This window comes from Macaca thibetana, chromosome 3 (genome assembly GCF_024542745.1).
Source record: "Macaca thibetana thibetana isolate TM-01 chromosome 3, ASM2454274v1, whole genome shotgun sequence".
Lineage (NCBI taxonomy): Eukaryota > Metazoa > Chordata > Mammalia > Primates > Cercopithecidae > Macaca > Macaca thibetana.
The window spans coordinates 148,159,637-148,183,044 of record NC_065580.1 but is presented as its reverse complement, the minus strand read 5'-3'; the positions used below and the strand labels follow the sequence as shown (position 1 = coordinate 148,183,044).

General features: G+C 55.5%; 1 protein-coding gene across 1 annotated transcript in view; it reads right to left on the bottom strand.

The window, feature by feature from the left end:
* Positions 1 to 367: 367 nt before the first annotated feature.
* The window catches only part of AMZ1 (archaelysin family metallopeptidase 1), a 32,974-nt gene continuing 9,933 nt past the window's right edge, over positions 368 to 23,408 (bottom strand). The window contains exons 2-7 of the mRNA XM_050785651.1: positions 12,826 to 13,347; positions 10,910 to 11,077; positions 5,058 to 5,186; positions 4,554 to 4,723; positions 3,925 to 4,101; positions 368 to 1,354 (exon numbers count right to left, since the gene is read on the bottom strand). Of these exons, the coding sequence (XP_050641608.1) occupies positions 794 to 1,354; positions 3,925 to 4,101; positions 4,554 to 4,723; positions 5,058 to 5,186; positions 10,910 to 11,077; positions 12,826 to 13,129 (1,509 nt within the window). The 5' untranslated portion in view covers positions 13,130 to 13,347 and the 3' untranslated portion in view covers positions 368 to 793. The remainder of the gene's footprint in view (positions 1,355 to 3,924; positions 4,102 to 4,553; positions 4,724 to 5,057; positions 5,187 to 10,909; positions 11,078 to 12,825; positions 13,348 to 23,408) is intronic.

The following is a 23,408-nucleotide window of genomic DNA, read 5'->3' as shown; positions in this document are numbered from 1 at the left end:
TGCATGGGGTTGACGCTTGAAATAGAGGCAAAACCCCGTCGCTTCCCCTTTGTGGAGGAGACTTAGCCTTGGAAGCTGGGTTGCAGCGTGGAACCCGTGTGCCCCCAGGGTCACTCCTCATCTGAGCTGGCCTCTCCAGCTCTGGCTATAAATAACTAAAGGGCAGGCCTGCAGCCTAGAAGGAGACAGGACGCACGCTGCTTCCTTCTGCCTCTGTGGGCGAGGGGGCTCTGTGCCAACCCCAGCACAGTCCGGGTTGTACTCCATGAGAAGTGTCCAGGAGCAGAGAGACATCTCCATGTGTGCAGGCCCCTGGGAGCAGCTGGCTGGGACACAGGAGTTGAAGGAGGCGCCTAAAGACAAGTGGTCCGTGGCTTTTCCAAATAACCTTTCCTTTTTATTCCTGAGACAGTCTTGCTGTGGTGCCCAGACTGCAGTACAGTGGCATGATCACATCTTACTGCAGCCTCGACCTCCTAGGCTCAAGCAATCCTCCCACCTCAGCCTCCTGAATATCTGGGACCACAGGCATGAACCACTGCATCCAGCTCATTTTTAAATTTTTCTTTTGTAGAGGCAGAGCCTCACCATGTTACCCAATCTGGTCTCAAACTCCTGGCCTCAGGCGATCCCCCCGCCTTGGCCTCCCAAAGGGATGGGATGACAGGCCTGAGCCACCACCCAGCCAGGCCCTTCCTCTTAATCCCTGGCAGGTCAGTAGTGGCCTCAGCTACTGGACAGCGCTGGCCAGCCAGCATCCTAGGGAAGGAGACGCAGGGCAGCCCCTGCTGTGCTAACTGTCTTCCCCATCCCAGGGGCAGGGGGCCGACTCTGCTCTGGAGAGTTTTCGGGCACTCAGCTTCCTCCTCAGGGAGAAGAACTTGTCCCCCAGGACCTTGCGCAGCCCCACACTGTCATTGCTGCTGGGTGGGTCCTGCCTGATGGCCGGGAGCTGGCCCGTGAACATCTCCCAGCGGTCGAGGGCATCCACGGCTCTGTCCACCTGTGCCAGCTCCTCCTCTGCCACTTCCCGCTGCAGGGCCTGGATGCACATGGCCAGCCACCGTTCATGCTCCTTGATAGCCTCCTCAGGGCCCCCAAGTGCCGGCGGAGCCTCTGAGGCCACCAGGGAGCTCAGCCCTTCCTCTGGCTCCACCTCTGGCCCCGAGGAGAAGGCGTGACTGCAGGCTTCAGGGGTGAGGGGCTCAGACACGCTGGTGCCGGGCTCCGAGTCACTCTCGCAGCACATGCCCGAGTCAGCGCTGGCGGGCGGGGTGTCCTCCCACACCGACGGCTCCCCCGCCTCCTGGCTGGGCCATGTCCCCGCCACCGCCTGAGTCCAAGTGTAGAGTCTCTAAGAGGGAGAAACACAGGCTGAGTTTGCTCCCTGCCAGCCCTCGTCTAGCCAGGGAACTGCCAGGAGACCCAGCTCCTTACCTAAGGGGACCCCACCGTCCTCAGTTACCCAGGGGCAGGAGTCAGGCTGGTGGCGTGAGGGCTCTTCTGACCAGCAGCCTTTGAGGACTCACGTCCAGGCTGTGCCGGAGTCGGAGGTACCCACCCCCAAGAGCCCACCATTCAGGAACTTCATAAGCTACTTGTTATCCACAGTTAAAGAATAGAGCACTTACAGTTTGTTTTTTTTTGAGATAGTGTCTCACTCTGTCACCCAGGCTGGAGTGTAGTGCTGTGACCTCGGCTTACTGCAACCTCCACCTCCCAGGTTCAAGCAATTCTCCTGCCTCAGCCTCCTGAGTAATGGGGATTACAGGTTCCCACCACCACACCCGGCTATTTTTTATAGTTGGCCAGGCTAGTCTCAAACTCCTGACCTCAGGTGACCCACCCACCTCAGCCTCCCAAAGTGCTGGGATTACAGGCGTGAGCCACAGCACGCGCCCAGAAAGTATACATAATTAAATAAAATTTTAAATTTTAAAGCAAAGGTCCGGGCATGGTGACTCACGTTTGTAATCCCAGCACAGGGAGGCAGAGGCAGGAGGATCACTTGAACCCAGGAGTTCAAGACCAGCCTGGGCAACATAGTGAGATGACAAGGGGAAAAAATAGAAAAAAAAGCAAAAGGAATACTTGAAACTCACTTCCTAAATGTTTTCTACATCTCACTCTTACCTCTGCTCTCAAGGTTATTCTCCTCTCCTGCATCTGTACAGGGGACATGCAGTTTAACAAGCCCCCACTGCACACCTCTTCCCAACTCAGCACTCACTGATATCCCATTGGGACCTGACATCAGCCATAGTGGGACTGTTTACACCACAGGAAGTGGCAGAGACCACAAGTCCGGTTTTCTTTGAGAACATTCCACTGATTGCTTTCAATGGACAGCAGTGACCTTTTCTGGCCAGGCCCTTGGTTGGCTCTCCAGCACCAGCCAGAGCCCTGGGACAGCAGGTGACCTCACATCCGCACCGCTCCCCTCCCTACAACAGCAAGGAGGGCCAGGCTACCCTGGAGTGCCTTTGCCTTGGCACTTTTCCCTCCACAGCCACGGGCGATGGTGCTCGTGGAAGGGAGAGCTCTGGGCAGAAGGAGGAGCTACACCCTCCAGCTCCAATCCAGGCTATGCCAGGTCAGCGCGTGTAGGGAGGGGCACACACGTTATAAAAGTTCATGTCAGATGGTTGCACAAGACCCCAAGTGAAGGCATCAAATGAGAGCTCTCAACCCTTTCTGCAGACCAAGCTGCCCTTCTGCCTGTTACACAGCCTCTCCAGGGTACGAAGAGCTGCCCCTCGATAGGGCACAGCTGGCAGCAGCAACCTTTACAAGGCGTCATCAGGTGCCAACCGGCAATCATGCCGCCTGCACCCTCAGGAGATGCTCCTACCCTCAGCCGTGGCTGCGCCTGGGCTCCCGCCAAGTCATAGGCTCCTCTCAGCCTTCCACTTGGGAAGGCTGCTTCCTCTGTGCCCCCTTCACCTTCCCTTTACTGCCAGAGTCTTCGAAGAAGATCCCTACAGAGAGATTCCAGCACTGTGAGCTGGAAATGCCCCAGCCTCTAGTTCAGCAGTGTCACCCAGGAGTCCTGCGCGTACCGCTCCTCACTCTGCCCCAGAAGGAAGGCGGGCGCGGCCGGGCCCTGCAGGGGGTTCTGACAAGCTGAGTCTGGGAACTACACTCCCACCTGCTTCCACGGCCTGGACCCAGCACCGGACACTCCCACCTGCCTCCACGGCCTGGATCCAGCACCGGACACTCCCACCTGCCTCCACAGCCTGGACCCAGCACCAAAAGGAGGAGGATGCAGGGGCTTCCCAGCGCAGTTTCATTGACTGCTCTTGTGCTTGTGCACAGTGCGCACCTGATAACTGGTTTTCATCCAAAGGTGGGTTTAAAGAAAAATTACCACCACCTGCCTTTGCACTCAGAACTCAGAGTACAACTTCCGAGCCTGCAAACAAATCTTCCCTCATGAATACAGACAAGCCATTTGCTCAGCAGCCCCACCCCGGGTGACAGCAGAGGGAGTTAGGAATGGAGGCCGCCTCCAACACAGCCTTGTTCTGTCAGCTCCCACCTCCTCCCAAGGAGCCTGTGCCTCCTCTGAGCAGCAGTGACGCAAGTGTTGGTGACGGGAAAGAAAAGAGCAAGTTACCCTGGGAAGACCATGCCACCCACCGGCTGCACCAGGAAGGCCCCATGCCGCTGCAACCTCCTGGCCGCAGCCGCCACATGCGGGCACTGGCAGGACTCGACCCACCACCGCCGGTGAGATCCGGATGGAGCTCAACCCCAATGCAGGTCCCGGGGCTCTGCACTGCCTGGAACCCGGCAGTTTGACAAAGCGTGTGCGCACTCCTCGTGCCCTGCGTGGTCTCCAGGTGGCGCTCGCGGGGCCTCCAGAGCACAGGTCCCAGCAGCTGGGCAGCGCAACTCGGGCAGCGCAACTCGGCAACTCACCTGGTACCTCTCGATGAGCCTGAAGCCCAGGATGTGCTGCAGCTTTCGCAGACAGATGGGACAGAGGTCCAGGGGCCGCCGCAGGGCCTCATCCAGGCTGAGCGCACCCTGCATGAGGCAGCGGAGCCAGCGGCAGTTCCCCAGGCCCAGAAGGTGGCAGAGCTCGTGGCACGTGACCTGGGGGGAAGGCCACCAAGCACCTTGCCTCACCGCCTTGCCCCCGTATCCGGCAGATCCCCAGGCAGCCCCAGCAGGGCCAAAATGAGGACCTGGGTGAGGCTGGATGGCCTGGAAGTGGTCCGGGCGCCCTCCCCCTGCCCGAGGCGGCACAGGTGTCAGTCCGCATCTCTGGCAGGGCTGCATTCAGGGCCCCAGGGGATAGGTGAGTCAGGATGCACCGCCCTGGGGAGGCCACACAGGATCGGGGCTTGGGGCTCTAATCCCTACCCTGCTTCTTCATAGCTGTGTGGCCTTGGTTTCCTCATTCCGTGAAGTTAGGGGTCCACCAGCTTCACAGTGAGGATGGGGCGGTGTAACGACTGACGCAGCGCAGGCTCAGCCAGCACCCTCCCGTCCCCTCTTCCAGCACCCTCCCGTCCCCTCTTCCCAGTCCCAGAGCCCCCACCCACCTTGCAGCACTGAACCATCCCCAGGGCACTGAAGCACAGGGCCCAGCCTCTGTCCTGCAGGGGGGCCTCAGGGCCATCTGCTGCTGCCTCCACCAAGGCTGGATCAGGGGCGCTGGGCCCCGACTTCGGGAATTCCCCCGAGAACCGGGCGAAGCTGCAGACGCCCACTTCTGGAGAGAGATGGTGAGAAGGGCACGCTCAGGGGTCAGCCTTGGCTCTAGGGGGCCCACCATCAAACCCACCTCATGCTCTCGTGTAAGCCGGCCATGGCCTAACAATACTTAGGTCCTGGGAGGCCCTGTCCTGCCCACATGAAGATGGGCCCTGGGGCAGAGGCCACGGCTGAGGAACAGCCCCTACGCCACCCCTCAGGAGGAGCTGGAAGGGACCGCCTATTCCCATGTGTGGGTGTTCACTTCCACCACGAGGGTGCCCTGCAGCCCCGGGGGCCACGGCCCCATGCTAGGCTGCCCCCCAGGCAGAGCTGCCAGGGCCCCGGCTCACCGTGCCCTGGAAGGAACTTGCTGAAGGTGAAGCTCCAGGCCTCGTGGGGATACAGGTCGGACAGCGTGAGGCCCAGCACACACAGCGCGTCCCCTGGCTTGTTGTTCTTCAAGAAGGACAGGATGCCGTCTGCGGGGAGAGGGCCAGGGGATGGGGTCAGGAGGCAGCCAGGGACCCCTATCTACCGAGCTCAGGCTGGCACACCCTGTCATCCTCTTCCTCTGCCTGGGCCCCTTCCCAAGTCAGGTGTGGGCCACCTGCGTTTGGTCTGACCTGAAGGCACACAGTACTGCATGATGGGGAGTGAGGGCCAGGGCCATTGGAGATCAGGACAGGGTAAGTCTGAGAGGCCATGGACAGCCCAGTGGGGGCGCTGGAGAGACAGCCCGGCCGACAAGACTGGCGCTTGCAGCCCCGGGAAGGAGAAGCTGCCCCAGCAGCTGAGCGACAGCCCCAGAGATGTCCACATCCCAGCCCTGGGACCCGGGAGTCCCCACAGCAAAAGGGACTGCAGATGATTAAAGATCATGAATGGGGGGGGCGGTATTCTGCATCAGCCAGGTGAGCCTGATGCCATCACAAGAACCCTCGCTAAGGCCGGGCGTATTGGCTCACACCTGTGACCCCAGCGCTTCCGGAGGCCAAGGTGGGTGGATCACCTGAGGTCAGGAGTTTGAGACCAGCCTGGCCAACGTGACAAAACCCCATCCCTACTAAAAATATAAAATGAGCTGGGCATGGTGGTGCATGCCTGTAATCGCAACAACTCAGGAGACTGAGACAGGAGAATCGCTTGAACCCAGGAGGTAGAGGTGGCAATGAGCTGAGATCGCACCACTGCGCTCCAGCCTGGGCAACAGAGCGAGACTCCATCTTAAAATTGAAAAAAAAAAACCCTTCGTTAGAGGCAGCAGGGGGTCTGAGTGAGAGCACAGGGCCTGAGGGTGCTGCAGGGCTGGCTCGGAGGAAGGGCTGTGAGCCAAGGATGCGAGTGCCTCTAAAAGCTGGAAAGGGCTAGAAATGGATTCTCCCCGGAACCTCCGGAAGGAACCAGCCCAGCCGACCCTTGACTTTAGCCCAGAGAGGCTCCTGACCTGCAGAGCTGTAAGACCACAGTGGGTCATCCAAGCTAGCAAGTTGTATAACTTGTTAGCATGGTTCCCAGGAGCGTGAGTGTGGACAGATACAGGAGAGGCCCAGCGGCTGAACCTGGGCGCGATGACGTCAAAGCCGGGAAACCAGGAGCCCAAGGAGGGAAGGAAGGAGGCAGAGCAGCCACTGCGGGCCCAGGAAACCTGGAGAGGGTCTCAGAGTTACTGCAGAGAGGAGGGTTTGGGGCATAGAGGCATGCGGGGGAGAAAAGTGTTTTCCAAGGAGTTCTACCATTAAAAGGAACAGATTGCCAAGGAGGTGTGTGTGTGTGTTTTGAGACGGAGTCTCACTCTGTTGCCCAGGCTACAGTGCAATGGCGCAATCTCAGCTCACTGCAACCTCCGCCTCCTGAGTTCAAGTGATTCTCCTGCCTCAGCCTCCTGAGTAGGGGGGATTACAGGTGCGCGCCACCACACCCTGCTAATTTTTGTATTTTTAGTAGAGATGGGGTTTGTCATGTTGGTCAGGCTGGTCTCAAATTCCTGACTTCGTGATCCATCTGCCTCACTTCCCAAAGTGCTGGGATTACAGGTGTGAGCCACCGCACCCGGCCCTGTGTTTCTGAGACAACATCCCACTCTGTCACCCAGGCTGGAGCGCAGTGACACAATCACAACTCACACTGCAGTCTTGACCTCCTGGGCTCAAGCGATCTTCCTGCCTCAGACTCCTGAGCAGCTGGGATGACAGGCATGAGCCACTGCGCCCCACCCAAAAAGGTTTAAATTATGAGTTTTCGGTTTAAATTATGAATTTTTTACATGGCCTTTCGTATTAACTTTTCAATTCCGATATGTATTTTCCATTTACTGCACATCTCATTTCAGACCAGCTACATTTTTTGTGTTCAGAGCCACAGGGGGCCAGTGGCTACTATCTTGGACAATGCGGGTCTAGGGTATGACCTTGGGAAATGAGTGACGGGTCTTGGAGGAGAGGCCAAGGAACTTTTGCTAACAAGGTGATGATGATTGATTGACAATGCCAACAAGGTGATGATGACAGTGATGATTGTTGTTAACCAAGTTATGTCCCCCCAAAAGATGGGTGGAAGTCCTAACCCCCAGGACCTATCATTGTTTGGAAACAGGATCTGTGCGGATATAATCTAGTTAAGATGAGGTCATTAAGGAGACCCAATGACTGGAGTCTTAGAAGAGACTCAGAGGCACATGGTGTAAAACTCACATGAAGTCAAAGGCCGAGATTGGAGTTGTACAGCTGCAAGCCACGGAGGGCCGAGCATTGCCAGCAGCCTCCAGAATCTGGAGGCAGCCAGGGAGGACCCTCCACAGAGCCTTCGGAGGCCGCATGGCTCTGCCAAAACTTTGGTTTCAGAACCGCGGTCTCCAGCAATGTGAGACAAGAAATGTCCCTAAGCCACCCCAGTTTGTGGTACTTTGTTACGGCAGTCCCAGGAACCCAATACAGTGATCCAAAGCATGCTACTCTCTGGGCAAGATGGCAGGACCCCATCTCTACAACAATACAAATAGCCAGGTGTGGTGGCACGTGCCTGTGGTCCCAGCTACTCGGGAGGCTGAGGCAGGAGGATCGTGTAAGCCCAGGAGTTCAAGGCTGAGGTGGGAGGATCACGTAAACCCAGGAGTTCAAGGCTGCAGGGAGCTATGATTGCACCACTGCGTTTGAGCCTGGGCGACAAAGCAAGACCCCATCTCTAAAAAACAACAAAGAAAAATTAAAAACCAGGCTGAGTTGACCATACAAATGCAACCCGGCATACCCTCTGAGTTCCACCTGCTTTTGAACCTTCCCGGGTGCATATCCTTTCCCCCCAGTTTTTTTCCCCAAGGGGCTCCCCTGTGCACCTTCTGAAGTGCGGGGCTGGGGGAAACAGCAGTTCGTTCACTAAGCGGAGCAGGTAAAAAGCCCTGCAGTGACCCTTGTGGGACTCACTGCTATCTCTGAGCTGCCACAGTCCTGTCACAGACAGGACGGAGGCCGTAACAGGTGAGGTGCACTGCATACAGCGTGGGGGAGGTGGAGAGAGCTGAGGTTGCAGAGGCCGAGCCTGAGAGGCCCAGGGTCCCCAGCTCTGTTTTAGCGCCAGGGCCAAGGCAGGCCACACTGCCCCCAGATCTCACTCTAGGACCTCAGGGGTGGGGGAAGCCCATGGAGTGTCGGCTGCACCCAGAAAGCAGGCTGGGACACAGAAAATAAACGTACCACTCAGGCGATGGCACCCCAGCCCAGCCAGGGGATCCCTGTCAACCCCCAAATCTCAACAGTCTGCTCCCTGTAATGGTACACTAGGGAATTTAGACAACCCTCCTGCCAAAAGATGGTCAGACGGGCAGAGAGAATGACAACAGCTGCTTCAAACACCCAAGATGGGGAGGAGTGGGTTACGGAGGAAGCCTCGGCAGCGGTACGGGGTAGACAGCTGCCCTTTATATGACGACGGTGATGGCTACGTGATGTACACATCTGTCAAGACTTCCGAACCGTACACTAAAAAGGATGAATTTTACTATCTAAATTACACCTCAACAACCAAGGCAGAGACCTAATGAGAAAAACGGGGAGGATTCGAGCTCAAACAGATGAAGCTGGACTGTTTCTGGGGTGGGGGAATGGACAGAATGACCCTAATGACATGCCTTCTACCCTGGGAGGGATGCGGAGCCCTGGGGACCATCAGAATGACCCAGACAAGCTTCATGTCTTTGTCCCACAGTCAGCCCTTTGGTGCCCTGGCAGAAGGAAAAGAAAATCCTCTGTGGTGAAAAACATCAGCCTGGGCCAAAAATTCTCCAAGTTAAACTAATTTTTCCAATAAGATGCCTAACTAACAATCGAAAATAAGGCACAATGAGGCAGGATAACTGAGACAAAATTAGCAGAAATAACAAATACAGGCACATGGGCACTCCAGATTAGTGCAATCATCGGACAGACTGTCAAAAGCAACTATGTTCATGGACATCAATGCTGAACTTAAAGAAACGTCAGAGGCAGCTGAGACCCATAAAAACAGGACACTGCTAATTTGAAAAAGAATCCACTAGAAACTACAGAACTCACAAACATGACAACTGAAATTAGGAACACAATATATGGGGGGTTTGTTGATTTTTTTTTAGATGATGGGGTCTTGCTCTGTCTCCAGGATAGAGGACAGTACAGTAGCTCACTGCAGTTTCAAACTCTCAGCCTCCCAAGTAGCTGGGACTATAGGTATATGCCACCACTGCCGGCTATTTTTATATTTTTTGCACAGACAGGGTCTGGCTTAGTTGCCCAGGCTGGTCTTGAACACCTGCCATCAAGCTATCCTCCTACCTCAGCCTCCCAAAGTACTGGGATTGCAGGTGTGAGCCACCATGTCCAGCCTCAATATATGGGTTTAAGAGTACCTTAGATGAGACCAGGTGTGGTGGCTCACACCTGTAATCCCAGCACTTTGGGAGGCCAAGGCAGGCGGATCACGAGGTCAGGAGATCGAGACCATCCTGGCTAACACAGTGAAACCCCATCTCTACTGAAAATATAAAAAAATTAGCCAGGCGTGGTGGCAGGTGCCTGTAGTCCCACCTACTCGGGAGGCTGAGGCAGGAGAGTGGCATGAACCCGGGAGGCGGAGCTTGCAGTGAGCCAAGATCATGCCACTGCACTCCAGCCTGGGCAACAGAGTGAGACTCTGCCTCAAAACAAACAAACAAACAAAAAAAACCTTCGATGTGACTCCAGAGAGAGTTAGTAAGCCGAAGGATGAGAATAAATTCAGATTAAAGCATGAATGATCAAAAAAGATATAGAGAAGAGAGTAAGATGGATTAATATACATTCAACTGGAGTCATAAGAGAAGAGAATGGGGCAGAGGTGATAATCGACAAAAGAAGCAATGGCTGAGAGTATCCCAGAACTGATGAAAGCTGTCCATCCACTCATTCCAGCCCCTTTAGAGGCCCTCCCTAAACTTGAACCTAGGTTTCCTATCCACCAAAGAGCCCTCACTTCACCTCTGCTTCTCAACCCAGCCTCATTCTCTCCAATCACCAGCAACCCGCAGGGAAGGGGCGAGGGCTTGAGGGTTAGGGGTCTTCTAGGCACATGTCAAGTACTATGCAAAGATGGAAGGTTGGAGTCATGCCAAGTGGCCTTAGAAGTGCTCACTTCAAGCCAGCGATGGTGGCTCACAGCTGTCATCCCAGCACTTGGAGGCTGAGGTGGGCGGATCACTTGAGGTCAGGAGTTCAAGACCAGTCTGGCCAACACGGTAAGATCCCGTCTCTATTAAAAATACAGAAATTAGCCGGATGTGGTGGCGTGCGCCTACAGTCCCAGCTACTCAAAAGGCTAAGGCAGGAGAATCGCTTGAACCCAGGAGGTTGCAGTGAGCCGAGATTCGCACCACTGCACTCCAGCCTGGGCGATAGAGCAAGACTCCATCTCAAAAAAAAAAAAAAAAAAAAAAAAAAAGAAGGGCTCGCTTCTCCTGCTCTGCGTGCTCTGGCGTTTTCCCGTGGGCACTGGCTGTATGGCCAGGTCCCCGGACACTCCTGGGTGGAAGAAGGAACTCCCTGTTTCAGTGCTGCTTCCCACACACCTAGGAAATGGACATTTCCCACCAAAAAGGAAGAAAAGATTCCTTTCCTCTCCTGGGCGCCTTCCTCCCACCTCTTCCTTCTGGAAAGGGGCTGCCTTGGCATGAGCCGTGGCTGCCGTCCTCACTCACCTGTGTGGAGCTGGAGCCTGTCAGAGTCCCGGCTGGGGCGCGAGGAGCAGCGGATGGACGCGGCCGCCACCGAGGGCAGGCACTTGACACGCAGGCCCAGGAAGAAGGCCTCGGTGCAGCTGCACAGCTGGCGCAGCAGGGAGCTTCCCACTGGCTCCTCACTCAGATCTGGTGGGAGAGCAGCGCCATCAGCCCTGCGGCACCCCTGCCCGCCTGGGACCCTCTCCCCGGGAATCGCCTGTGGACACCGGCCAGCTGGGTGAACAAGGCCAATGTGGACCTACCCTGACAGCAAGCAGAGCATCGGGCTTAGAAAGAAGATGGAAAGCATGACTTTTTCAAAAGGGCAAACACCGAGGGACATAGAGGAAAGATTCGTGCACAGATGAAAGGACAGCAGTGACAATTGCATGTGAGCTCAGGGTGGGAGCAGGCAGGGCCTCACCAGGGACAGGGACTTCAGGGGTTAGCATCAGGCACTGCGGCTGAGCAGGCAGCACACAGAGCCGGGCTGCCTGGCTGCAAAATGCCAGCCTGGCTGGGGCAGACAGCAGGACACAAGGGTGCAGGTCAAGGCTGGGGAGGCAGCAGGGGGCTCCCAGGGCAGCCCCTGGAGGGATGCACACACCAGATCACAGGTCAGGAAGACAGATGGACAAGGACCAAGGTTGGAGGCCAGGAGACCAATGAGAAATCGGCTGCCAGGACCCCAGGCCAGTAGCATCAGCCTCACCCAGAAAAGGAGGGAAATGCAGAGCCCGGCCCAGCCCCCGCCTCCTGACCCAGCCCCTGTGTCTCGACAACATGCCCATTTATCTGTGCGTCAGAGCTTGGGACGTGAGGCTCTGAGCCATTAGCAGGGAGGTGGAGGGAAGCGGGTGGTTCCCAAGCTGTTGGATTGGCTCCTATGGGGTGGTGGATGCATGGACCACCAGGGCTGGCGACAAGCCTGCGTAGGGTGAGTCCAGCCAAGGTCCAGCCCTGCTCTGGCTTGCTGTCGAGATGCCGAAAGGCGTGGTGCGCTGGCGTGAGAAGCAGACACTGGCCCTTTCCTCCTCTCCAAGCCCGAGAGCCCCTGTCCCGTGTGCCGTCTCTGCCAGGCTGCTCCTTGCGCTCCCCGCACCTGCCTGGGCCGTTCCCTTCTGAGCGCGGATGCCTGGTGTCTCGGCCCCCCATTCACCCTGGGTCCCCCAGACTCTGCCAGACACAGAGCTCTGAGGGCAGTGACCACTCTGGGCCCTGAAGATCCCCACCCTGCTCAGCCCACCCCCTCCCACTACAGCATCAGGATGAGCACCCCCACGCCAGGGTCAAATAGACCTGCATTCCAGTCTCGTCCCTACCAGTGACCAGCTCTGCAACTCAGACAGGTCAAGGGACCTCTCCCTGCTTCCATTTCCTTGCCTATGAAATGGGCTGATCCTCATTTCGGCACCCCAAAGAAGAAATGGTCTTTTTTTTTTGAGAGTCTCACTCCGTCACCCAGACTGGAGTGTAGTGGCATGATCTCAGCTCACCGCAACCTCTGTCTCCCAGGTTCGAGCGATTCTCCTGCCTCAGCCTCCCAAGTAGCTGGGATTACAGGTGTGCACCACCAGGCCCGGCGGGATCTTTATACAGCCCGCAGCACAGTGCCTGGGGTGGCTCTAGTTTCAACAGGCATAGCCAGGACCATGCACATCTGGATGAGGATCAGCCCCAGAGCCTGGGCTGTCTGAGCGTAGTGTCAGGATGGGGTGGGAGGAAGGAAGCCTTGGCCCAGCCAGGACCTCCCTGCCTCCACCCTGGCATCCCAAACACCCAGGACTCTCTTCCCTCGTTTCAGTCCTGCCTGGGGGCTATGCACAGACATCCCCCCTTGTACTACATATAAGCTGGTCCCCCAGGAGCGTGCCGTTGGCGGCGGTGCCCCATACCTATCGGCTGTAGGTAGATGTGCTTCCGAGCCAGCCGGGGCTTCCGGTGCTGCAGGGAGGCGTGGAAGGTCTGGAAGTCCTCAGGGGCCTCGGGGCGGCTCAGGAGCCAGTCGAAGGCCGTGCGGATGAGCAGGGTGCAGAAGAGTGTCCTCTGCGGGTTGTAGGCCTCGGCCAGGAAGAGCCGCTCGGCAGGGGAGAAGGCGGTGACGTACAGCTGCTGCAGGGCCGCGTCAGTGGAGACCAGGGCATCCTTCAGGGCCCGGGGCCCGAAGCTGAACTCCTGTGCGTGTCTACACTGCAGCATGGTGGGCGGGCAGGGCCTGGCCACTCCTGAGAGCCCCTGCTGGTGTCCATGGGCCACCCCAGGGACAGCCACGGTCTCATCCAGAATCTTCCCTCGGGCTGATCTGAGCGGCTACTGGGGGCTCCCCGCAGACAGACACTGGTCCAAGGGCCCGCAAAGCCCAGATTTGCCTGGTTCTGGATGCCCTCTGGCATGGGCGCTTCTGGGCCCACAGCACCCTGTGGGTGACAGGAACAGGTGTCCCCTCACTGCGGAGCACACATGGCCTGATGTCCTAGGCAGGGGATGGGTTGCTCCCGCCCAGGCCTGGGGAGAAGCTCCACAGAGGACGAGGGCATCAGAGGGAGCCCCAGCCCCTCCAGGACACAGCACTGCCACCCCGCCAGGTTGGAAGGACACTTTCAACCACTTCATCTTCTCTGGCAGATTGGGTCCATGGGCCACCCAGGGGACGGCCGCATCTCTTCCAGAAGCTTCCCTCATCCAGAACTGGGTATTGGGAAGTACCTCCCGCTCAGCAGGGGCAGGGACATGTGTCCATGGGCCCCCACGGAAGGGCAGGGGCCCCCAAGGCCATTCTTCCGTTCCCTCTCACCAGCCAGCTCTGTCTGGAGCCCTTGGAGGGAAGAGAGACCTTCTCCCCTCCCTGCTGAGCTAGAAGGGCTCCTCCGGGTGGAAACCAAATGCTCCTCTCCCCAGCGTGATCACAAGGTGTGCACCATCACCTGGGCCCCCATCGCCTGGGGTTCCTCCTCACCCAGAGCCCCCATCACCTAGGGACCCCCCAACACCCAGGAACCCCCATCATGGCAGCTCCTCATCCCAATTACGAGCTTTCCTGGCAGGTCCCTGTGCGCCCAGCAAGCTTATGTTTGGGGGGGTGGGGGTAGGCAGCCCCAGCAGCACCCAGACATCCCCAGGACACACATGAGGGTCCCGAGATCCAAATGAAGCAGTCAGGACAGGCGTTTGTGCCACACCCCACCAGCTAGAAACAGGGAGAGGCGGAGAAGCAACAGCCGATTTCAACGCCTAGGACGGACCAGGCAGGGAGGAGACGATGGGGGGCATGGGGCTGGCAGAACCGTGACAAAGCTGCCCTGCAAAGCAGAGGCTCTGACCAGAACGGCAGCTGGGCAGCCCTGCACTCATCAGGCACACGCCTGAGAGCCGTCACCGGTGGCACGCTTGGTTCTGGGCTATGCTTAGGTCTCTGTCCGGAGACTGTGAGACCTGCCAGGGTGGATGGAGAGTGGGCTGGGGAGGGGAAGCCTCACAGAACAGATCAAAGCAAAGGGGCGGTTATGGGGATAGGCTAGAAACGAACCAGAAACCACAGAAGTGAGATGCACAAATAATGCAGCAAGGCAGGTGAAGCTAAGGACATATGAATCAGCAGCCCTCAGACAAGGCTTCCTCTAGAAAGTTGAGCTAGACACGCAAAACCCATTTATCTGCAGATCAGCAAGTTGCAAGACCTGCCAGCCCCAGCCGGAAAACCAGAAACTGTTTTTGCAGGGAGAATAAACAGCGCTATACGCTCTTTAACCCTGATTTCTTTTTAAGAGATGGAGTCTTGTTGTGTCGTCCAGGCTGGAGTGCAGTGGCGCCATCATAGCTCACTGCAGCCTCCAACTCCTGAGCGCAAGTGATCCTCCTGCTTCAGCCTCCCAAGTAGCTGTGACTATGGGTGTGTACCATGCCCTACTAATTTTTTGTAGAGATGGGGTTTCACTGTGTTGCCCAGGCTGGTCTCAAATTTCTGGGCTCAAGCGATCCTCTGTCCTCAACCTCCCGAAGCGCGTCAGCCACTGCACACAGAACCCCACCCCGCCCCCCAACTTCTTTTTGTTTTTTAGATGGAGTCTTGCTGTGTCACCCAGGCTGGAATGCAATGTCATGATCTGGGCTCACTGCAACCTCAACCTCGGGTTCAAGCAATTCTCCTGCCCCAGCCTCCCAAGTAGCTGGGATTACAGGTGCCTGCCGCCATGCTAGGCTAATTTTTGTATTCTTAGTAGAAACAGGGTTTCACCATGTTGGCCAGGCTGGTCTCAAACTCCCGACCTCAAGTGATCCGCCTGCCTCTGCCTCCCAAAATGCTGGGATTACACGCATGAGCCACCGCGCCCGGTTGGTGGTTTTTTTGTTTTTGTTTTTGTTTTTAACAGAATGTTTCTAGCTCTGTTGCCCAGGCTGGAGTGTAGTGGCACAATCATGGCTCACAGGGGCCTACTGAGTAGTAGGAACATGGGCACACGTACCACTCCTGCCCACTAACCCCAGTTTTACACATTCATCTGGAAAATACACGTGTATGTGCTCACATTCCTATGTATATGTGAATACATAAACAAATTTGATATATGTAATTCATACATTTTCTTTTGGGGAAAAGGTGACACAGCTGTATATCCATGTGTGCACACAAATATACACAGATATATTTTTTTCCAGAGGAACGTATTGGCTTAGAGTAGGGGAGGGGCTGGGACTGAATTTCCACTGAGATCACTGCCCACCCAGAGCTTTCTATAGCTTCTTTCTCCAAATATATTTTACAAATGTAAGATCCAACTGTATATATAATCCTGTATCTTTTTGTTTCGTAAATCATGAGCATTTTCCAAATCCTTAAACAGTCTACAAAAAAGCTATTTTTGGCTGAGTGTGGTGGCTCACGCCTGTAATCCCAGCACTTTAGGAGGCTGAGGCAGGCAGATCACTTGAGCCTAGGAGTTTCAGACCAGCCCAGTCAACGTGGCAAAATCTCATCTCTACTAAAAACACAAAAAAATTAGCCGGGCATGGTGGCACACACCTGTAGTCCCAGCAACTCAGGAGGCCGAGGTGGGAGGATCACCTGAGCCCGGAAAGTCAAGGCTGCAGTGAGCCATGATCATGCCACCGCACTCCAGCCTGGAAGAGGGAGTGAGACCTTGTCTCAAAAAAACAACAAATTTAAAATTTATTTTAAAAAGTAAAAAATAGGGCCAAGCACGGTGGCTCACGCCTGTAATCCCAGCACTTTGGAAGGCCGAGGCGGGTGGATCACCCAAGGTCAGGAGTTCGAGACTAGCCGGACCAACATGGCGAAAACCCGTCTCTATGAAAAATACAAAAATTAGCCGGGCATCATGGCGGATGCCTGTAATCCCAGCTACTCAAGAGGCTGAGGCAAGAGAATCACTTGAACCCGGGAGGCGGAGGTTGCAGTGAGCTGAGATCGCGCCATTGCACTCCAGCCTGGGCATCGCTGCAAGACTCTGTCTCAAAAATAAAAAATAAATAAAAATGCTATTTTCAACCACTGCCCAAAAACACTGTGATGAACATCTTTGTACTAAGTCTGTGTTTCCATCTCCTCAGGATGAATTCCTAGAAGGGAAAATTCTACAGGGGGATGTTTAAAGGATCTTGATTTGTATTGCAGATTGCTTTGCAGAAAGATCACACCAGTTTACAATCCCACCAGCCCTCAAGGTTTTTTGTTTTTGTTTTTTGTTTTTGAGACAGAGTCTCCCTCTACCCCGCAGGCTGGAGTGCGGTGGCCCAATCTCAGCTCACTGCAACCTCCACTTTCTGGGTTCAAGCAATTCTCCTGCTTCAGCCTCCCAAGTAGTTCGGACTACAGGCACCTGCCACCATGCCCAGCTAATTTTTGTATTTTTAGTGGAGACAGGATTTCACCATGTTGGCCAGGTTGGTCTTGAACTCCTGACCTCAAGATGATCTGCCCGCCTCGGCCTCCCAAAGTGCTGGGATTACAGGCGTGAATCACCATGCCCAGTGAGCCCTGGAAGTTCGAAGTCATCAGCAGCAGATAAAAATGACTATTGGCCAGGCGCAGTGGCTCACGCCTGTAATCCCAGCACTTTGGGAGGCCAAGGTGGGTGGATCATGAGGTCAGGAGATCGAGACCATCCCGGCTGACACAGTGAAACCTGTCTCTACTAAAAATATAAAAAATTAGCCGGGCATGGTGGCAGGCACCTGTAGTCCCAGCTACTCAGGAGGGTGAGGCTGGAGAATGGCGTGAACCTGGGAGGCGGAGCTTGCAGTGAGCTGAGATCGTGCCATTCACTCCAGCCTGGGCGACAGAGCGAGACTCCGTCTCAAAGAAAAAAAAAAGACTATCAAGAGCCACAAACCACACTGTGTTCCAGGCAGGGCTTCATTGCTTTTACTCTCAGAGAAGTGGGTGCAGTTTTTGTCCCCATTTCCAAGAGGGTGAAACTGAGGTGGAGCAGGGTTAAATCTAACTTAGGCAATGCCACGACACACCAGAATCTGAGGTTGTGGGGGGCAGAGCAGGGGGGTTGGAACACACGGATTTTGTTTTCTAATAATAGTTATGTCCATTTCCTTTTTTTTTTTTTTCAAGACAGTTTCTCTCTGTCATCCAGGCTGGAGTCCAATGGCACTATCCCAGCTCACTGCAAAACCTCCGCCTCCAGATTCAAGTGATTCTCCTGCCTCAGCCTCCCGAGAAGCTGGGACTACAGGTGTGCGCCACCACGCCTGGCTAATTTTCTATTTTTAGTAGAGACAAGGTTTCACCATGTTCGACAGGCTGGTCTCAAACTCCTGACCTCAAGTGATCCACCTGCCTTGGCCTCCCAAAGTGCTGGGATTATAGGCAAAAGTCACCGCACCCAGTCTTTTTTTTTTTTTTTTTTTAAATGAGAGAGAATCTCCCTGTGTTGTCCAGGCTGGAGTGCCGTGGTGCACTCAGCTCACTGCAGCCTCCAACTCCTCGGCTCAAGCAGTCCTCCTGCCTTGACCTCCTGAGTAGCTGAGGCTACAGGCATGCACCAACACGCCCAGCCAATTTATTTTTTGTAGAGAAGGATCTCACTACATTGCCCAGGCTGGTCTTGAACTCCGAGGCTCAAGCAATCCTCCCTTATTAGCCTCCCAAAGTGCTGGGATTATAAGCCTGAGCCACCGCATCGGCCTGAACGTGCAGATTTTCAAGCACAGTGGTTCCCATCGCCATGGGAACCTTGCCGGGACCATGTGGGTTCTATGCAGCCCGAGCCTGTGCCCAGACCCCCATGCCCACCTCCAGACACTAGCATGGGTCTCACTCCTGGACTCCTGGAGTGAACAGGGCAGTCCTGGCAGGTTCACACCAGGGTGGAATTCCCGCCTCTGGACCGCAGGGAAAGAAAGAAACATCAGATGCACAGACAATGGAGACGACCAGATCCCGTGGCCGTGGAAAGGGCCGTAGTGGGCAACTCTTGCAGGAGGCCAGAGGGTGAGCACGGAGGAGCCAGAGGGTGAGCGAGGAGGAGCCAGAGGGTGAGCGAGGAGGAGCCAGAGGGTGAGCGAGGAGGAGCCAGAGGGTGAGCAAGGAGGAGCCAGAGGGTGAGCAAGGAGGAGCCAGAGGGTGAGCACGGAGGAGCCGCGAGGACAGACCCAAGTCAGCCAGAAGCAGCTGAGAGATGCACGATCAGTGGTTCCGAAAGAGGTTGGGTGGGTCCCAGGGCAGGCGAACACACGGGTTCATTCATTTATCCAATATATACCAAATACTAGGCCGGACGCGATGGCTCATGCCTGTAATCCCAGCAACTTGGGAAGCCAAGGCAGGCAGATCACTCAAGGTCAGGAGTTCAAGACCAGCCTCGCCAACATGGTGAAACCCCGTCTCTACTAAAAATACAAAAAATTAGCCAAGCATGGTGGCATGCACCTGTAGTCTCAGCTACTTGGGAGGCTGAGGCAGAAGAATGGCTTGAACCCGGGAGGCAGAGGCTGCAGTGAGCCGAGATCACACCACTGCACTCCAGCCTGGGCAACAAGAGCAAAAACTTCATCTCAAAACAAAACAAAAAACTCTACCTCAAAACAATAAAATAAAATAAAATAAAAAATCTATTATAAATAATAGATATTAATATATATTCAATAAATCTCATATATAACCTTATATTAAGATTATATATAAGATTATGACCAGGTGCAGTGGCTCACACCTGTAATCCTAGTACTTGGGGAGGCAGAAGGATCACTTGAGCCGGGGAGGTCAAGGCCAGCCTGGGCAACATAGAGAGACCCCCGTCTCTACTCTATGAAAATAAAATAAGGATTTATTAGGAGAATTGGCTCACGGGCCTCAGAGGCTGAGAAGTCCTACAGCGTGCTACCTACAAGCCAGAGACCAGGGAAGCCTGAGGCGGGACTCAAACTCAGCTCAGGTCCGGAGGCCTGAGAACCAGGGCAGCCGACAGTGGACATCCAGTCCCCGGGCAAGAGAGGATGAGATGTCCCAGCTCCAGCGGTGAGGCAGGAAATGAGGGGTGAATTCCTCCTCCCTCTGCCGTCTGTTCTATTCAGGGCCTTGAGGGATTGGAAGGTGCCCAGCCACTTGGGGAGAGCAGTCCCTCTTCCTGAACCCACTGTCCTAATCCTAACACCATCTTGAGCAGCCTCACAGATATGCCCAGGAGCAGTGTTGCATCAGGCACCCTGTGGCCCAGTTAAGTGGACTTGTGACAGTGACATCAGCTGTCAAGGGCTTCCTGGGTGCTGGGCCCTGTGCCGGGGGCTCTTCCAACATGAGTGGACAAAACAGAGGTCCCTGGCCCCATGGAGCTTAGATGCTCCAGCAGGAAGGCAGGTGGCAAACGTGCTAAGTAAATAGCGTATATGGTAGCTTAGAAGGTGACAGGTCCTATTGGAAAAAGAAAAGGCTGGCTGGCTGCGGTGGCTCACACCTGTAATCAGCACTTTGGGAGGCTGAGGCGAGCAGATCATGAGGTCAGGAGATCGAGACCATCCTGGCTAACACGGTGAGACCCGGTCTCTACTAAAAACACAAAAAATTAGCCAGGCGTGGTGGTGGATGCCTATAGTCCCAGCTACTCAGGAGGCTGAGGCAGGAGAATGGTGTGAACCCGGGAGGCGGAGGTTGCAGTGAGCCGAGATCACACCACTGCACTCCAGCCTGGGCAACAAGAGCAAAAACTTCATCTCAAAACAAAACAAAAAACCACCTCCCTGCAGAGGGGGGCAGGGTTCAGGGGTGCCAGGCCCGCACTCCCATTCCTGAGACAGTGATCAGAGTGGGCTCTGTTGAGGTGGGATCTCTGAGCAAGGAGGCAGCGGGGAGGAGGGGCAGACTGTCCCAGACAGAGGTGGGTGTACACAGGCCGGCGGCAGATACGTCTGGGGGCTCAGGGGACAGCCAGAGGAGGCTGGTGTGGCTGGAATGAATTGGGGGAAAGAACAGGGGATGAGATTGAGGGAAGATGGGGCCACGTCAGGAGCTGGGACGCTGTTGAAAGAGCTTTAACCTTTGCTCTGAGTGAGGTGGGGAACCGCTGCTGGGCTTGCGGACAAGAGGTGGGGTACGGGGCTCCACAAAGCCCATCTCCTGCCCTAGCCACGCCAAGTGTCAGGGTGTAGAGGTAGCGCCCCCAGCAAACTCTGAGTCCCCTCAGAGCCTCCCGGGGACCCACTATGGAAGAGGCACCCAGGAAACCCTTGAAGCTGGAATGCCCTCAACAGCACGGGGGCTATGGCATGAGCCTGGCCCTTTTTTTTTTTTTTTTTTTAAGTTTTTTTTTTTTTTGAGACAGAGTCTCACGCTATCGCCCAGGCTGGAGTGCAGTGGCGCAATCTCGGCTCACTGCAAACTCCACTTCCCAGGTTAAAGCAATTCTCCTGCCTCAGCCTCCCAAGTAGCTGGGATTATAGGCACCTGCCACCACGCCCAGCTAAATTTTTTTTGGATTTTTAGTAGAGACGGGGTTTCACCATGTTAGCCAGGATGGTCTCGATCTCCTGACCTCATGAGCTGCCCGCCTCGGCCTCCCAAAGTACTGAGATTACAGGCGTGAGTCACCGCGCCTGGCCAAGTTTGGTCCTCTTTTAACCCCATTGTGCCTCAGTGTCCTCCCAGGTGAGATGGGTGTGGTCCCACCTGCCTTCCTCCAGGAGTGTGGCTGGCCCAAGCAGAAGGAGGCGGCGCTCAGCCGGCCTCCAAGCATCTGACGCCACATGAAACTAACCAGCTTATTTTTGTTTCTGGGTGCTGGTCACACGACCTGTTCACCGGCTCCTCGCTCCCAGACCTTCCGCTCACCAGCGCTGCCACCCACGAGGGGCAAGCACCATCACCTTCCAGTTATCTCTAAATCATCCCCCTAGCACCACAGCCAGCTCAGAATGATTTGTTCTGTCGAGAGAGGGGCCTATCAATTATTTCTCTGGAGCAGCCCAGGGCCTTCCACATGCCCAGGAGGGTCTGTGTCCCAGCTTTCCAGAGAAGGAGACAGTAAAACAGATAGCAATGCCTACGGGCACCCTGGACCGGCCCTGACCAACATTTCCCTTCCCGTGCCTGCCACCCTGCAAAGTCCCAAAATCACTTACTTTTTTTTTTTTTTTTTTTTTTTGAGATGGAGCCTTGCTCTGTCACCCAGGTTAGAGTGCAGTGGCACGATCTCAACTCCCTGCAACCTCCGCCTCCTGGGTTCACTGCCTCAGCCTCCCAAGTAGCTGGGACTACAGGTGCCTACCACCATGCCCAGCTTAGTTTTGTATTTTTAGTGGAGACGGCATTTCACTATATTCACCAGGCTGGTCTCGAACTCCTGACCTTGTGATCCGCCTGCCTCGGCCTCCCAAAGTCCTGGGATTATAGGCGTGAGCCACGGCGCCTGGCCCAAAATCACTTTCTGATGCAACACCTTGTCCAACCTCCAAAGCCACCCTGAGGTTCACCCACATCATGGCCCAGGAGACTGAGGTTCAGAGAGGGAAAGCCACTTGCCCAGGGTTACACAGCTCACCAGGATCTTGACTCCCAACACAGTGACCCCCCTACTCCGGTCCTCATACACGGACCTTCCCCGACTCTTGAGGGGGCTTTCCTGCCAGCACCCACATCCGCCTGACCACCCGAAGACCCTGGTCAGAGGCTTCCCTGCCAGCAAACCCTCCTACTCCAGGCAAAGCATCAGGAAATGAGAAAGGCCTTTTTTTTTTTTTTTTTTTTTGCCTCTCTCACCCAGGCTGGAGTGCAGTGGCACAATCTTGGCTCACTGCAACCTCCTCCTCCCCGGTTCAAGCGATTCTCATCCCTCAGCCTCCCTAGCATCTGCGACCACGGATGCACGCCACCACGCCAGGCTAATTTTGGTATCTTTAGTAGAGACAGGGTTTCACCATGTTGGCCAGGCTAGTGTCGAACTCCTAGTCTCAAGTGATCTGCCTGTCTCAGCCTCTCAAAGTGCTGGGATTTCAGGGGTGAGCCACCGCACCCAGCTGAGAAATGCCTTCCTTTTACCAAAAGTTCAGAAGCCCTAACACATTGGTTCCAGGTGTGACTTGGGCCCAAACTGCAAACCTCAGGCCCATCTGAGTCTTTCAGGGAGGACCAAATCCCATAGCAACAGGAAGGGCCGCAACGGCAAGTTTTTCAGGGGGCCAGAGCATGTGCACAGAGGAGCCACAACCACAGACGGCCGTTTGCACACCTGCAAGCAGTGGTGGGCACACAGGTAACTCAGAGAATCTACGTGGGAAACCCAGCCAGAGACACACCGACGTCAGCCAACCTGAGCCGCCCAGGAAGGAGTGGCCATGCCAGCTCCAGACTGGCCTGGCTGGAAGATCAACAGGACGTGAGAGGCAAGCTCTAAAAATAGCCACCTCCTGGGACAATCGCTCGAGTCCAGGAGTTTGAGTCCAGCCTGGGAAACACGGCAAAACCCCGTCTCTATAAAACATTTTAAAAATTAGCTGGGCCTGGTGGTGCATGCCTGTGGTCCCAGCTACTAGGGAGGCTGAGATGGGAGGATTGCTTTAGCCCTGCAAGTGGAGGCTGTGGTGAGCTATGATTGCATCACTGCATTCCAGCCTGGAGGACACAGAAAGACCCTGTCTCTCTCATTCACACACACACACACACACACACACACACACACACACACACGAAAGCACAGCCACCTCCCAGTGAAGACTGGAGAATGGTGTGACAGGCTCCAAGCTGGGCATGAGAAGGGCCAGGTCCCTCCGTCCCTCGACCCAGGTACAGCTCTCGGACGTCCAGGGCATGACATCTGCCCAGACAGCATTTCCTCTCAAGGAGCCTTGTGGCCACATGTGTCTCGATGGGTCATTCAGGAAAACCCCAGTCCCCACTGTCAGCTGCCACCCAACAGTCCTTCCATCCTGCCAGGTCATTTCTGCACAAGACCACTCCTCACATAGAGCCAGAGCTGCATGTGAGCCCTGGGGGTACCCACGGGGAGGGAGCCGCCGT